Below are 16,340 nucleotides of genomic sequence, written 5' to 3'. Positions count from 1 at the left end.
AGGTGTAATGTGAATGTGCAGTGTTGCAGCACTCCGTTTCATCTCGCTTCTAACTTAATATTTACCTGTGCACGTCTGAAACGGTGCAATAAAATACGATACAGTGCGTACGAAAACATACTTTTTCACATTACCCATTAGACTTACGTTGTTTCACCAAACTGTAAAATAAAAAAAAAGTTTCCCCAACAAAACTCACTATCGATTCGTATTAGTCATATTACTGTAGAAGAAAAGAACAACGGAAACTAAACGTAGCCTGTGTAAGCATCAAAACGGACCTCAGCTGGATTCTTCCAGTTTGCTTGCTAAGATCCTCTTTTTCTTTTTACAACACGTCAAAATTTGCGGACAGTTTGTACAGGCTGACCGCACGTTCAACACACTTGTAGTCATATATCCGCGGCAGCATTTCGGTTCGTATGTAAATAGAGTGCAGCTGGCTAGCGCCGGCTCAGACCCTTTTGATTGGTTGCCAATGACATCACCCCTGTTCGCATACACGGAACCCGGAGCATTGTTCACTCAACTGTCCTCCACAAACTGTCTTTTTTTTACACCCGTCTAACTCCACCCTTCCATTCTTGGGTTGGCTTTTCTTTTGCATTATTCTATATTTAATATTAATGAGGGTTCTGATTGGTTCTTACCCGTATCAATCGGAATAGAGCACTTTTGTAGGTTGGTTGACCCTCTTGTATATTACATTACGCGGAGCTAAGGCAGAAAGTAAAATGTTGCAGATGCACAGCAATGGGACAGGCTGCGTGAGGAATGCGACGCATTAGTTATACATACAGTATAAACCAGCTGCACATAGACGTCTACAGTTTGCCATAATGTAAGTGAAACTTTTCGTTTTTTTAATATAATTTGTAGTAGTTTTGAAAATGTAGTTATTATATAGGAGTGTTTTTTTCTGCTCTGTAGAATTATTGTTACTGGCCAGTATTAAACACTTTTACTTCCTTACATAAGAGGTAAGTGTAAAACATACCTTCTCTTTACGCAGTTTTATAAGCTTCGGCAGATAGTCTTTTGCCTGTAGGTTTTCATTGTAGTTCCTCTTAAATTGATACAGTACGATGACAGCTTAACCAAGAACGGAATCGATTTTAACCGCTATGTATAATACTGTATATGGTTGTGTAAAATGCACTTCATATCTGGGTAAAAAGTTAGTAATCTCCATAACATTTCTAATTGATGAAAAGTAAACTTCATAGTTTATTGTGGTAGAAAATAGCTCAGGTATAGTATGCAAGTGTGCGTATTCTTTGCACGTCCACATGCATATTGCTAAATGTAATGCATGTTTTCAGTTTTCATGTAATTGTGTGTATTTCAAATTGCAGGATCTCTGTTATGTATCAGATGGACGTGATGCAGAGAAATAATGCACGGCTAATTAAAAAAAAAGAAACGTTTAAATATACCAAAAATTGACATGTTGATGTTTTAATAGAAGCAGCGTGTTAAGGGACCGCAGTGTGTTGGCATCTTGTTTTGTTTCATCCAGGGTTATTTTAAAGGTGAAGGTAATTGAAGAACAAAGTGTGTTTTGTCAGGCTGTTGTTCGCTGACGTTCTGCTTATTAAGTTGAACTCTGATCTGACCTTAATACGCTTTCCCTTTAGTAAATCTGCTAACATTAATAAATTGCCAGTTTTATTGAGTCTGATACTGAAACGGAATGCCACTTCGTATATTTAGCTGCTGAGGGATGCTATGAATTTAGAATCAGTCTCAATGCCTGGGTGTCTCCTTTTTTGGCTCTAAGAGCAGGGCAGAATAATAAACAAGATTCCTTTTATTTTTTAAATGCATGCTGTACTGTGCAACCTTACAAAAACAAATGAACTTGAACAGTATGTATACTAAACATGTATTAGAAATGTATTTGACATAATATATAATACATATAATTAAAACAAGTGTAGTCATTTTGACAGTTCTTAGTACCATAATGTGAAAATACTGTACCAGTAAAGAGAAAACAATGATGAATTGAAAAAAGGTGTGTGCTTGTGACACTAATAAATCCATATAACACAAATTGCATGTCCCATGTTCTAAAATTGGATTTTTAATCCCAAATTATGTCTGCCCAGTGTTGCAGGAAGAGATAAACACATAATTGCCACTGGCTTCTGTTATTGCTCCTAGATTGGATTCTTGAGTTCTTCATAGATTGCCAGCTTTCAGCCTCCCCATGCCTCCATCTCCTCTAGACGACAGAATTGTGGTGGCACTGCCAAGGCCAATCAGACCTCAGGAACTCAAACTTTGCCTGGACACTAGCTACCTGGATTCTGTCACCACCACCACCAGTAAAACAGTCATCAGCACAACTGTGGTGAAGATAAGGGCGACCAATCTTACTTATATGCCCTCATCCAACGGCTCTACGCGTTCGTTGTCGTGTGGATGCAGCAGCGCCAGCTGTTGCACGGTGACCACTTACGAGAAAGACAGCCAGACCCAGAGCCAAGTCAGTGTCAGTAGCCCCAACCTGAGCTCAGGAGTCTGTTTCTCTGGGCCCACCAACCAAATGGTCAACAACAATGAGGCACTAAGTGCACCAACGGGCATTGGAAGCCCAACCTCTGGCTTGGGTAAACCCCTGTCCCCTGTCCGGGTCATCTACCCCAATGAGCTGGCTAAGAGGATGACCAGATGCCCCAAAGGCCACCAGGGAAGCCCAGGTACAGTCATCATCGACTGTCGGCCGTTCATGGAGTACAATAAGAGTCACATTCAAGGGGCAGTGCATATCAACTGCTCGGACAAAATCAGCCGACGGAGGCTTCAGCAAGGAAAGATCACTGTGTTGGACTTGATCTCTTGTAGAGAAGGCAAGGACTCCTTCAAAAGGATTTTTTCCAAGGAGATTGTGGTTTATGATGAGAATACCAATGAACCAAGCAGGGTGATGCCATCGCAGCCTTTACATGTAGTCCTGGAATCATTGAAGAGAGAAGGAAAAGACCCCCTGGTTTTGAAAGGTATGCACTTTTTTAGGGTGGTTAAAAGCACTTTAAACTTGTACAGTCATGGCACAGTAATGACCAAAAAGCTTATTTACCGGAGGTATACAACTTGATTTGTGTGAAGTCAGTGTAAAGGAAAGGGTAGACCTCTATGTTTTATTTGAAGTTTTGATAAAGAGATAAACTACATTTCAGAAACTGTAGTTACAGCATTTTGTAAGAGCAGCATACAGTATAACAGGCATTTGGAGTGGGGTGGGTGTTACAAGCACTTCTTAAGTGGAGATGTAGTGATTTTTCAATAAAAGGTAAGTTATATTCCAACCATAAAATGGCAAATTTCTCTTCATTTCTCAGTATTCAGCAGCACTTTTATAGACTCTTCTGCCATTTGAAATATGCAATTATGTTGGACTTCAAAATGTTTAAGTCCCTTCTTTACACATCTGAAACATTGTGCAGTACTTCAGAGCAAGGGGGTGCTTAGTATTTTAGTATTTTTAAAACATTTCAGTTTATACAGTGGTTGCAGGATTAAAGTTTTAAAACTGTAAAACTGTCTGTTTTGAATGCAAATACAAATTGAATGCAGTTTATGGTTTGAATTAAGTTTGAAAATCCATATTTCAGAACCATGTGATTGTGCAGTGTTTTCAGTAGGATGATAAATCAAAGATAAACCTTTCAAAACATTGACCATATACAGGGGTCAGCTGGAGATACAGTATGACATTTCAATGCTTCGGTGTGCTGAGGAAATTTAGTTGCCAAGAAAACAGCCTTTTGAACTGGCAAGGGGAATCCAGTTACAGTATATATATAATCCAGTATAAATTGATTTATGATTGTACATGGTGAAAGGCTTCCTTTCCATTTGCAATTTCAATGTTTTAACATCAGATTTATAATCGCTGCATGTAAGATTGCTCTATACTTTATAACTACTTCATAAAATGGTGTGGTAATTACACATACTGTAGAATGGATATAATTTAAATGAAAAGCCACTTAATGTGTGAGTTCGGTTTTTAAGTTTTGATAACATGTTGAAGTGAAGGTTAATATCTCTCTTTTTGCTGTTAGAAAAAAATCTAATTTGGTTGCTTTAGAATGGAAGTGTACTTGTAGCATAAAGTCTTTAAGAGGACCAGGAAGGAAAGTGCTTACATGCTTATATTTAGCTTGCTCTGGCTGTTTGGCAATACAGACTGGTGTAATTTACTGCTCTGTCCATTGCCTGGTTTGTGTTTGTAAACAGTGAGTTCTATCTTTGAAGCCTTCCTTGCTGCATCTGGTTAAGTGCCATTTTCTCCATCTTTGGTACTGAACTGCAAGCACACTGCTGCTGTTTCTGTGGTGCAGTATCACGTTGGGAGAATATGATCAGAGCATTTTAGGCCTTGGCACTGGTCTTAAATTACTGCCTTAATTTCCAGTTCCTTTAATGGAAGGGCAATCTGAGATTGATACTGTCTGAATTCAAAGGTGAGAAGAGGCAAATGGCACGTCTGATTAATCTTTTCACCAGAAATTCAGTGGAAATCTCATCAAAAGCAACATTAACATTAGAAAAAATGATGGCTTACATGTGTGAGGCTATCAGTTTTTTTTCTCTCATATAAGGAATATCCTCATATAAAGATGTGAAAATCTGTTGGGATCACTGGCAGAGATGTATTTGTGTAATTTATTTGACAAAGATGTGATTTTAATTGATGGAACTTTTCATAGAGTTCAAAGTAAAAAAAAAATAGTTGTTAAAGTTTCAAAATACAAATAAATTAACCTGCTCTTCTGCAAAATGTCTGGGACATTGTGCACATTTCACTGATATTTGCCGAAATAAACCATTGCATCATTTATGACTAGAGTAGAGTGAACTGCAGCTTGAATAATGAAACCAGGAAAACAGTGTTGAATATGTAAGACTAAAAACCAAACCTGTACCAGAGACAGCCTGCAATATTTATCAATATTATATAAATTGTAATTTATATACTGTATACTCTAACATGTATAATAACAGAATTTTAATAAAATCTAGGATTATGCATTTTTTAAATGCTAGCAAATTGATCCATGTAAGCAGGCTGCTTTATAACTCTTCATAACCTTGTTGGCCCTATATCAAATGTATTATTATTAGACATGATTTAAGTAAGGCATTTAAATGATGACAGAATTTCAGAGCTCTTGGTGTAACAACACATACTGTATTAGTGACAGTGTTCCTTTGAATCCTGCTTGGCTGCAAAATGTGAATGTTTTAAAGGTGTTATTTACTGGAAGTTCAGGAGGAGCTCAAGTTGTAATGTCATACTTTCGCCCCCAGAAGTATAAATGCTCCCTGCACACATCTTTTCTAGCTCTTCTCCCTCCACACCAACTTCACCGCTGCAGCATCCTCCCTGGCTCATTCCTCAGCAGTGAGGGGGATGGTGACAGCCCTGGTCTTCAGCCAGCACTGTCATTTCCTTAGCCAGGTCAAGTACCTCTACAGTATGAACAACACAATACTTTTATATTTGTCAGCTCTTTGAGTCGTTATTAGAATTTGACCCAACTATTGAAAACATACTTTTGGATTTTTTGCTGGGCTGTATTGAGCAGTTGAAAATGGGATTATAATCTGGAAAAAAAAGAAAAGTGAAATTCTCCTTGTTAGCCAAACTGAATGAATGCCTTGTGATAAACTGTATACAGTGATTTTGACAAAGGAATGTGGGTGAATTCCTAAGAACCTGTTGGTGTCAATGGTTGTTACAGATGTGGGTGGATTTTACTATTGATGTTCTTTAGTCAGCTGTGGAGATAAATTGCAAACATTTACTGTATATGCATGTGGTTGTATGTTTTCTAGAAGAGATTGAAAGTTTTAATCTTTCTGCCTTTGTTGAGTGACACATCTGCCCTGTGACATCAGCTTGAACTGGGGTGTGTGACAATGAAGTGTTGTTCTGGTGAAAGGTATCGTCTGACGCCAGGCGGTATTCATCTTTGTGGACTCTCGATTCACAAGACTTCCTGCAGCTGCCAGAATGGGACAAACCACCTTTCTCTTGGACACAGTTTTCTTGTGCTCACTTGACCGGCATTTTGATAGGTGTTGAATTGTACCATTCAGTGTTTCAGAGCACTTTTGCCTTTTTCTTCCACATTATCTCTGCAAACATACTCGCGTTTATACAAAATTTGCTGTTTTGTCTACACATATTGTATATGAACAGTAGGAGTTAGAAAGGTGCCTGGAAGTCTTTGATAAAGCATATCTCTGACAGTATTTTCATCTGTGGCTTGGAGCTTGTAGAGTCTTGCATTTAGTATTTGGTGTCTTTGTCAAAGCCTAATAGGTCATTCGTTGTGGCAGGGTGATGTATAGATAGCACTGTAAATATTGCTTCCATCAGCTGTACTCTAACCTACTATACAATCACCACAGGGTGAGGGGAAATATATATATATAAGAGGTTGCAAAGTATCTAACTGGGAAAATAATAATAGATTGAAGAGCGGGTTGCAATGTTGAAATGTAAGTTTGTGTATACCAAACAAAATAAATGTTTTTAGACTACATAGTAGTGGAAGAGGTTCATTAAATTTTCTTTATTGTGACTTTGTGTTGTTCCCTGTTAATAATTATCTGCTTTTTCTAGATTGAAGAGTGTTTGGGCATCACTTTTTAAAGTAGCTCAATTTATTTCTTCAGTGGTTTGTTTCTGTTATTTTGTTTTGAGTACAGTTTATGTATGTCTTTAGCATTTTGATTTTCTTTTAAAATTTTGATTGAAATGCCATCTAACCTGCAGAAATGAGAACAGATACCAGAGTATAAAATCTATATTATTTTTTGCTGGGCATATTGTTAGTTAAAAAAATATTGATCTGTATTCACGGTATATACCTTTTATTTTTTGGGTCATGTCTGGGTTTTTTAACCCATGACTATCCATGTTGGAAGCTGTATCTATGGCATTTATTAATACCCATTTTGCAGTAATGCATGAGAGCTTGTTCGAGAACTTGGTAAAATTAGTTTTGCTGTTCAATCTCAGTTTTCAGGATTTTATTCCAATTTACATTTTTAATCTACATTAATTCCTATTTTTACCTCAGCTGGTTTTTTAAAACCTTATTTGGCATAACTAGTTCAGGATAATTTGCGAAATGTGGTTCTGAATGTCTCATTGATATATCCAAGCTAATTACACATAAATTATCAAATTCAGTGGTTCTGGAGTTTGACAAGCCCTTGAATGTGGTTTAATGTTACCCTGCACTGCACAATCTACACCAATTTACTTTCCTTGGTCTTTCAGTTACTTTGTTTATGTTATCCCACAGAAGCCTACATAGTTTAAAGTGGTGAGACTGCAAAACATTTTGCTCTAAAAAAAGCAGGGAGGTGAATTACTTTCAGTCTTTCATCTTTTTTGGATAGAAAAGATAGGATTTGATCTGTTTGGTGATACTGTTTTTTTGTTCTTTTCACTGTACATCTTTGTTCATTTTTCCACAAATTGCGAGTCACCATGCATGGCTATTTTCAGTTGAAGTGATCAGTCATGTTTGGGTGAAAACAGCAATTCAAAAGGACAGGGAAAATATCAATTACACGAGAATGGCGGAAGACCATGGGACAGTTACCTCTATTTCTTACAATAAAACCATGTTTTTATTTGTAGTAGTTTGCAGTGTCTACTGTATGTTAGACATTTTTCTTCATGGAATGATCCCTTATTATACTGTAGATAGTTGCAGTGACCTTAGATTAGGAGAGAGGAAAATTACCCACTAAAATTGTACTATTGTTGCTTTTGGCTAAAATATCCAGAATGACAGAAGCAAACACTTAACACATTCAATAGTGTGATAATCTACAGACTGTCACAGGAAGTGGATGATTAAAAGTGAAAGTAACACTGAAAACTTGCCAAGTAGAAAAGGGTACTTTCCTAAGTAAACTCATTTATAATGAACAAAGGGAAAAGCCTAACAGGTGCTTTTTCTGTGACAGCTTTGGAGTATTTGGGGAAATGGCGCCTATTCTAAGTAATTATTGTTTGTCATTTGATGCATTTACACTGCATATGTGGAAATATACGAAGATAAAAGTACAATGGAGTTCTGAGGTGATATCAGAAAGTGGACTGATTATTAAAAATGTATTCCCAAGTCTCTCACCAAAAACAAGTGCTAAAATCATCACTTCTAATAATCACCTGTTTATATTAACCAATGTGTTTTGATAATTAATACAAATAAAATCATTTTGACATAAGATTAAAAGTCTACTAGAAAGTTATATTTAAGATAGAAATGTAATTTTATTTATAAACAGAGCCATTATATTTATAGGATTAATACTTTCTAGCCCCTCAGAGGAGTGAAGTTTGCTAAGTTGTACTGTAATACACAATGGCAATGGGCACAAGGTGGGGTTCGCCCTGGAATGGACACCAGACCATCACAGTGTAGATGGACTCAGACACGCACACACTCACATCAGAGCCAGTTTTCCTATCAGTTAGCCTACCATTATGTTTTTGGACTGGTAGGTTTAAACCATAATCACTGGCACCGTTTTCATATTGTGTAGCTATACTGTGCATACAGTACATCATTGAGTTAACATGGAAAGCTGTGCACCTGAAAGAAAAGCACCATAAGCATCATAAGCCATGGGGGGAACATACAAATACCATGCAGATAGTACCTCAGGTCAGTAATTGAACCCAGGGCCACAGCCCTGCGAGGAAGCTACGCCAACCACTGTGTTATCGTGCTGCCTGTAATACAACATATTCATACTATGTTTGAGTAAAATAATTCTTCTTGGGGTATTCTTAGTTAGGCCTGAAATTTGAAAGATATGCTGTATACTTTTAGATATTTAGAATAATTATTTTACAAAGAATTTTTATTTGTATTTATGTGTACATTGTACAGAATGTTAAAAAGTCTTATTTGTAAAAAGTGAACCATATTAATGAGTTGGTATTTCGCATATTGACCAAATTTTGTTTGCTGTGTGTTTACTTCTGCTTTTCTTTTTAATTCAAACACAGATCCATTGAGGAAAAGGAACAGGAATAAAAGTAGCAACTGACAAAGTAGCTCATTTGTTTATGTGCTGAAAGGTGTTTTTCAGAATGGTTTATGGCTTGTTCAAAGTACACTACACCTCCCTTAGCAGATATGAGCTCCCCACCTGCCTTGTTGCCACGACGATTTGTTGGGGGCACACAATGACATCACTTAGTATGACATCAGCTCTTGTAATCTAGACAATGCATGAACAGCTACTTTGTTTTATGGTGCTCCAGTACAACTGTGCACTCATGGGGAGGGGGTGGGGGAGAAGGCTGGTGATGTAATGCTGACAGGTGCTTAAAAGCCCTTATTTGACTAACTGAAAAAAAGCGACAATATCTACTTTGCAAGCTGTATGCAAATATTATGTATATTACAAGGAAGTGCTAGATAAAACTTATTTGAAACTTACAGAGAAATGTTTGCATTGCAAGTAGTTAATGCTGTGAGTTCTCATAGAGAGCTCTGTAATAAAGGCATAGTAGTGTAAACTAAAGGTAGGTTGGTATCAAGTGAAAGTAAAAAGATAAAACATCACATTAATATTTCAGTGTTGAAATAATACGGTAGAAGTTTAGTATTACATATAGTAAAGAAAGATGGAATATTAACTAAATAGGTCTGCATCAACTCCAAATACATCTCCTTAAAATGGAAAAAAAAGCTTCTAGTTTTGGATACAGTCTTCACACATTATTCAAGCATAGCATGTGCTTGAATTACATTTCTTTTAACTAAATGTGCCCAATGTACAGCCATGAATTGGTGTTTGAGTACTACTGCTGACAAAGCAATTAATAGCAGTGAACAGATATTATTGTGTATATGAGAAACAGAAGTAAGTGTAGTATGAAAAGAAATAAACAAACATACCCTACCCGAGATCTAGCCAGAAGTGCTTTTAGCATCTACCCCATCCATCTGTTACTGTATGTCTTATACTGTTACTTAGCTCGAACACGGTTCAGAAACCATATGGGAAATATGACAACTGGGTAAGAAACGCCTGTAGTGAGGTTTGCATGGGGAAATTGTACAGTTAATATTTTTTTGTACGTCTTCATAGTTTGGCTTATATATGTCTCAAAAAAGCGTCTCTTTTGTTTAACTCATTACTAGCACAACATTTCTAAACTGGTCTTCTTAAACCCTAGTTTCAGTTCTTGCCCCCCCCCCCCATGTTGTTCTATTTCACAGCTCACACGAAGCTACATTTAGAATATGAGTATATCAAGAATCGATTTGTCTGTTATTTCATTTGTTTTCCTCGGGACAGTTTTCCTGCTAGGAATTTCCTTCCTATTTGCCAGCTAACCCACAAAGGAGCAGAAAAGTGATGGGTGTTTTGTCCTGCAGGTGGGCTCAGCAGTTTCAGGCAGAACCACGAGAACCTGTGTGACAACTCCCTGCAGCTGCACGAGCGCCTGGACTCCGGTGGGGCCTCGGCTGTGTCGGGAGGAATACCCCACTCGCTGCCTTCCACCCCCGACATCGAGAACGCGGAGCTCACCCCCATCCTTCCCTTCCTCTACCTGGGGAACGAGCATGACGCTCAGGACCTGGAGAAGATGCAGAAGCTGAACATCGGCTACATCATCAACGTCACCACTCACCTGCCTCTCTACCACTATGAGAAAGGTCTCTTCAACTACAAGCGGCTGCCCGCCACTGACAGCAACAAGCAGAACCTCAGGCAGTACTTTGAAGAGGCGTTTGAATTCATCGGTGCGTAAGGATCTTTTTCATCCTGATAAGAATGTATCTTGGGTGGAGCTGGCCAAAATTCTCATTCATTTGTCCATTTTACAGTTCTATGTTTTTTTTACATTAACAGGAGTAGGAATAAGAGGTGTGAGATAACACATTGCCTTATTCTCTCATAAAAGGCTTTAATAAAATGTATCTGTATGGCTCTACTTTCTCTATTATGGATTTTTATATAGTCATATTCATGAATTGAAACTGCTCTGTACACACTGCAGTCAAATTGCCTTACTGTATATTCCCATAGTCTTTATATACAGTATATTATATAAATTTGCTTGACCCAAATTATGCATTCATATGCTTCTTGGTGTTTTAAAAGTAATAATCAAGGCTTTTTATGCTGTTTTATTGTCTTGCTGCTTCTCCTGTTCTGTCAAGGTTCTAGTCCTGCAGCTGTAGAGCTCTAGGGTGGGGTGTGTCTTGTGTGAAGTCTACACCTCACATCCTACAAGTTCTTCCTGTTGAGATAGAATATTAGTGGGTTACTCCTTAAAATAACAATTTCCCATTTCAGAGGAGCAGAAACATATTTTATGTCTGAATGCTTTTAGAAAATGAGTGTCAGATAATCTTTTACAGCATTAACTGCAGACAATGGTTGCTCTGTATTAATGACAAATGTCAGTTGCATTTCCCTTATTGTTTGAAAAGATGATGAGATTAATAATATACGCTGTGGTTTTGTTTTACCCTTGTTTTACTCTTCTTGAAATACAGAGTGAAGTACTGCAGGGGTTGAGTGAGAATAAGATTGCAGATTTAATTTTGAAAGACTAGGCTATGTTAAAAATATCACATTATGACAGTCATTATTTAGTTGTAATTCAAAATATACTAAATTATGAGTCTGCATGACAGTATTTTCCATTAATCTTAACTTGAGATCCTCCCTGGAAAATGAAAAGTTGTTGCTTGAGCTGAGTGAAATAGTAGCAGTCTGAAGGTTCTTTTATTTAATGGAGGGAAATATTTGATTTTCTTTTGTACTGTTCTCAGAATATACAGAAGACTCAAAGTGTCTAGTGTATCTAAGTCTGTATCAGAGTCTGTTGGTATTTTGATCTGTCACAACAATATAATATATAATATAGGTGAAAGCTACTAATTATGCAAATTGTTACAGAAAACCATGACAAAGAAAATAATTCTATTTCTTTCCCTTTTCCTCTTAAAGATTTGGGATTTAAAGAATCTTTTAAATTATATGCCAGTTACACAATGTATTTTAGATTTAAAATAGCTGTGATTAAGCCCCTCAATTTCATATTTCAAATGGTAAATAATAAATATAAAGAGTATGGTATAATTTACAATGTAGTGTTAGTAGACCTTTATTGTAAATATTTTGACCCATAGTATACACATTTATTTTCCCAAACCATTAGATTAATATTATTGTAATGCAGTAAACATTTTGTTTAAAAATGCAGTGTATTGGTCAATGTGAAATGAAGTGGAGTTTTTTAATACATGTCTCAGTTATACAGATTAGATTGTTTTTCCTGCGTTTCATGGATCAATCTTTTCTTTCAGGCACTGCAGAAGCATGCATCTTGTTTGAGTAGATGGGATGAACTGTTGTTTTTTAAATGTGGAATAATAGTCTACTATGTAAGAGAAAAAATATATAAGCGAATGTGAGAGAGTCCTACAGGATATTGTAGAACCGGTTCCCGTCCAGGCATAGTTATGGCAAACACACTGTACTAAAAGTAACTCTTGTATTTCCTGCCTAGGATTACTGATAGTGAATTTACTATACCTTCTATATATATATGAATCACAAAAAGTTGTCATTTCTTTATCTGCTTATCTTGGACAATTACCACAACAAGTTGATAGAGTATGTTTTTTTTTCTATTTTTAATTTTATTGGTTTTAATAAACTATTTATTAAGTTTTGTTTTTCTCTTAATGGAATTTAATATCTTCTCATTTTTCTTATTTTCCAGAGGAAGCACACCAGAGCAGAAAGGGGCTCCTCATTCACTGCCAAGCTGGTGTTTCCCGATCAGCCACCATTGTAATAGCATACTTGATGAAGCACACACGGATGACTATGACGGATGCATACAAGTTTGTTAAGACAAGGAGACCAATTATATCTCCAAATCTCAACTTCATGGGACAGCTGTTGGAGTTTGAAGAAGATCTCAACAATGGTGTTACTCCCAGAATCCTTACACCAAAGCTGATAGGAGTAGAGACAATTGTGTAAATGAGGGGGGTGGTCATTTCCAGTTGGCATACTAAGTCTGTGGCAGGAATATGCTGCAGGATCTCTTGTCAGCACTTTCAGGGCACTTTGAACTTTGGTGCTTCAGAGAGAGGTTTCACAAACTTCAAGGACAAAGATTGGATAAACGGCAGTGGCTCTTTCGATTAAAGGGAAATGGGTTTGTAGTTGGTAGGAAATGCATCCTACTATTGTTTTGAACTGTCCAATAACTGGGAATACAAATGGCACTGTAGAGAACTAGTTGTCCTGAGTGTGGCTGTCTGTGCAGGTTCATAGACAGAAGAATATGCAAACCTAGATACTCACGTTTCTTCATTTCAGCAGTGAGGCTGCCCTGTGTTTCCTTACTGCATCCTATGGCCACAAATTTGTGTGGGCACAACAAAGAAGGCAAACCTATGTGATTGAACACAAAGTGTATGAGAGACTTCTTTATTTGCTGTGTTTATGCTATTGTCCTATTTTCTATGGGGTTCAGACACTTTGGGGAACAGACCATTACTTGCCCTCTGTGGCTTACTGTGCAATAATTGTAGAGTGGAGCTGAAGTTAAATTGTAAATAGAGTGGTGACCCTTCCAGCTCAGTGGTAATTTAAAACAAATAACGAAAAATCATTTTTTGTTGGTTTTGTTTTAATTCTGAATACAGTGCCATAAAACTGGTGCAAATGTATATCAGAATGTAAGAAAAAATGCCACAGCGTATTAGTGTGTTACTGTTGTCTGTATAATTTCCTTTTGTTTATTCTATAAAAAACATGAAACCATTCAAATTTGTCTGTGTATTTCAGTAATTTCACAAATTAAGTCTTCTTCATATACATGATCATTGAAACCTGTGCTCAATGTTTAATTCCTTTTCATGCATTTGTTAGTGCAGTGTGTGCTAGCAGTATTGTCAGATTGTGTCTGCGTTATAGAAGTGCGTCCATTAAAGTTCATGCATGTCTCTTCCAAATATCTGTAAGAAAGTTGGATTATAGCTGGATTAATAGAACAATCACCAAATGTTGAAATCAAACCCTTAACTTGTAAAGAAAGATACACTAGAAGTAAAGCGCTGTAGTCTCTAGCTCATCTGTCCATAGTGGATTTTATGTTATGCTTTCTAGTTCTTATTTTGTCCTTGTTAATTTTTCTAGTATTTCAAATCCCTTTTCTAGAGCTGTTCCTTTGATTGTATTAGATCTGCAATAATTAATTTGAGATACTTCAACTGTTAGGAGGCTATGAGTGCACCCCTGCATGTGTGATTGTCTTATTTTTGGACAAGTGTGATAATTTATGACACCTGTATTCTATTCTTAATATGTAAAGATAAAGCAGCAATGCAGGCCTTTAGGAAATCTTAATTTGTGGTTGACAGCTTGTTGCAGCACACAGAAATATTACTTTTCTGAGAATAATATTCCCTAGGTATAATGCAGTTTTATTATATTAATTCATTTATAGGGTAAGAAGCCTTTTTTCGGTTGCAATGGTAAATTGTTCTATTTGTACAACAGTGGTGTACAGAATGTCTGAAGACTATTATAGCTTACTGTGGAACACATTCTATTGATTTGACCCCACTTCTTTGGCGCAAACACCTAATGATGCCAAATCTACTTGAAAATCCTTTGTAGCTGAAATGAGTAAGGGATATCTCTACTCTAGTAATTTCCAGAGAAATAACATGAAGGTTATTTTAAATCCATAAAATGCAAGGCAGTTTTAATTCTACATGTTGAAAATTGGAATAAAGTTGTAATAGTCGCACTTCAGAACATTTTAACTGGGAAAATCATCACTACGCACAGAGTGACATAAATAACTGATAACAGTTTCATCCTGTGGATAAACCCACTGACAAGCAACTGTGATACAGTAGATGTGAAATTTGAAGTGAGCTTTTCTACTTAAACTAAGATGGAAAATAATGTTATAAAGGATAATCTTTGCTTCAAACCATTTAAAATTACATAAATTAATGGCCTCAGTTTCAAAGGAATTATTAATATCACAGAATCAGCACCCTGATATTTTGAAGTTATTCTTTTAATGATATTGACTAAACATGGGTTGCTATTTATCCATATAATGCATATGAATTGCAGCTGAATAGCTCATTATTTTAAAGAGCTTTAAATTGAAGTCATCAAAGGAATAAAGGATATAACCTAAGCCAACTAGTTAGTTTATATATTCTATCCTGAAAAAATTAATGTTACTTAAAATTTAAAAGCTAATTTATTTGGAAATTAAATAAATGCTATGGATAGACTGAGAATTCTGTACATTTACTGTTGCATGTTTCTTGAAGACTATTTAAATGTTTAAAATTAAAGGGTCGCCAGAGTATAAGGAAACAATCATACTTTGATTCATAATTTAGTTTAAGAATGAGAATCAGTGGAAAAGCAAATGGACTTGCAGAGAAACTGCCCCCCAGCACACACATGACTCTAGGTAAAGAAGAGGACTACTGTACATTCTGGCTCAGAAAAAGAATGGGATCATAGTCACCTGAGCCAGAATATACTGCTGTTTAATACAGTGGATGCTCTCAGTCAAATGTAAGAACTTCTTGCACGAATCTTCATAATTGTTTTCTCAGGGTGTTGTCCATGAGGAAGTGTTGATGTGATTCAACATGTCTTTCAAAAGCACACCAGCAGTACATAGTATGGTTAACACCAAGGCAGCTTTGCAGATCCATCCATCCTGGTGTTTTCCTGTTCTCTCAGAAGCCTGCCTGGTGTCTAGGGAGCTAGGAAGGAAGAATTAGGAAATTAAGAATGATATAAAACAGGACTTGGCGGTTGTGACCATCAAAGGATGGGTAGAATGAAATCCTTGTGTGTATGTGTAAACAGTTACTCGCTCTCTGCGAAAGACATGGAGATAAACGTAATGATCCCTTCACATACTGTAGCTGAACTGCCATGACTGCTGCATTCCCTTTTCGAGAAACAGAATTGGAAAATGAACAGGTGCTTTCCATACATAATCCACATCATGTATCACTTGGCCAACTGAAATGTGATTTATTACTGAAGAGAACAAAGCTCTTCCCCTGCTCTGAGGACCCTGTTTGATACACCTTTGTTTTGCTGGCTACAAGGAGACAGACTGGTTGTTGAGTGTGGATTCTGTGTTCGTGTACTGATCACTAATTGTATACACTGACAAAGAACTTCAGTAGAAGTTATGAGGTTCTGACAGAGCTCTGCACCAGTCACCTGTTGGGTTTTCATGCTGTGAGGATTATACC

At 36.7% G+C, this 16,340-nt stretch overlaps 1 protein-coding gene across 1 annotated transcript; it reads left to right on the top strand.

Annotated features, from left to right (window-relative positions):
• Positions 1–511: 511 nt before the first annotated feature.
• dusp10 (dual specificity phosphatase 10) lies at positions 512–13,854 on the top strand. Its single transcript, XM_088908498.1, has 4 exons — positions 512–841; positions 2,167–3,005; positions 10,437–10,805; positions 12,800–13,854. The coding sequence occupies exons 2-4, from the start codon at positions 2,213–2,215 to the stop codon at positions 13,063–13,065; spliced, it is 1,428 nt and encodes a 475-aa protein (XP_088764624.1). The 5' UTR covers positions 512–841; positions 2,167–2,212; the 3' UTR covers positions 13,066–13,854.
• Positions 13,855–16,340: the final 2,486 nt, after the last annotated feature.

Source organism: Atractosteus spatula, chromosome 2 (assembly GCF_055471065.1).
Source record: "Atractosteus spatula isolate fAtrSpa1 chromosome 2, fAtrSpa1.hap1, whole genome shotgun sequence".
Lineage (NCBI taxonomy): Eukaryota > Metazoa > Chordata > Actinopteri > Semionotiformes > Lepisosteidae > Atractosteus > Atractosteus spatula.
This window is presented reverse-complemented; position numbering and strand designations above follow the sequence as displayed.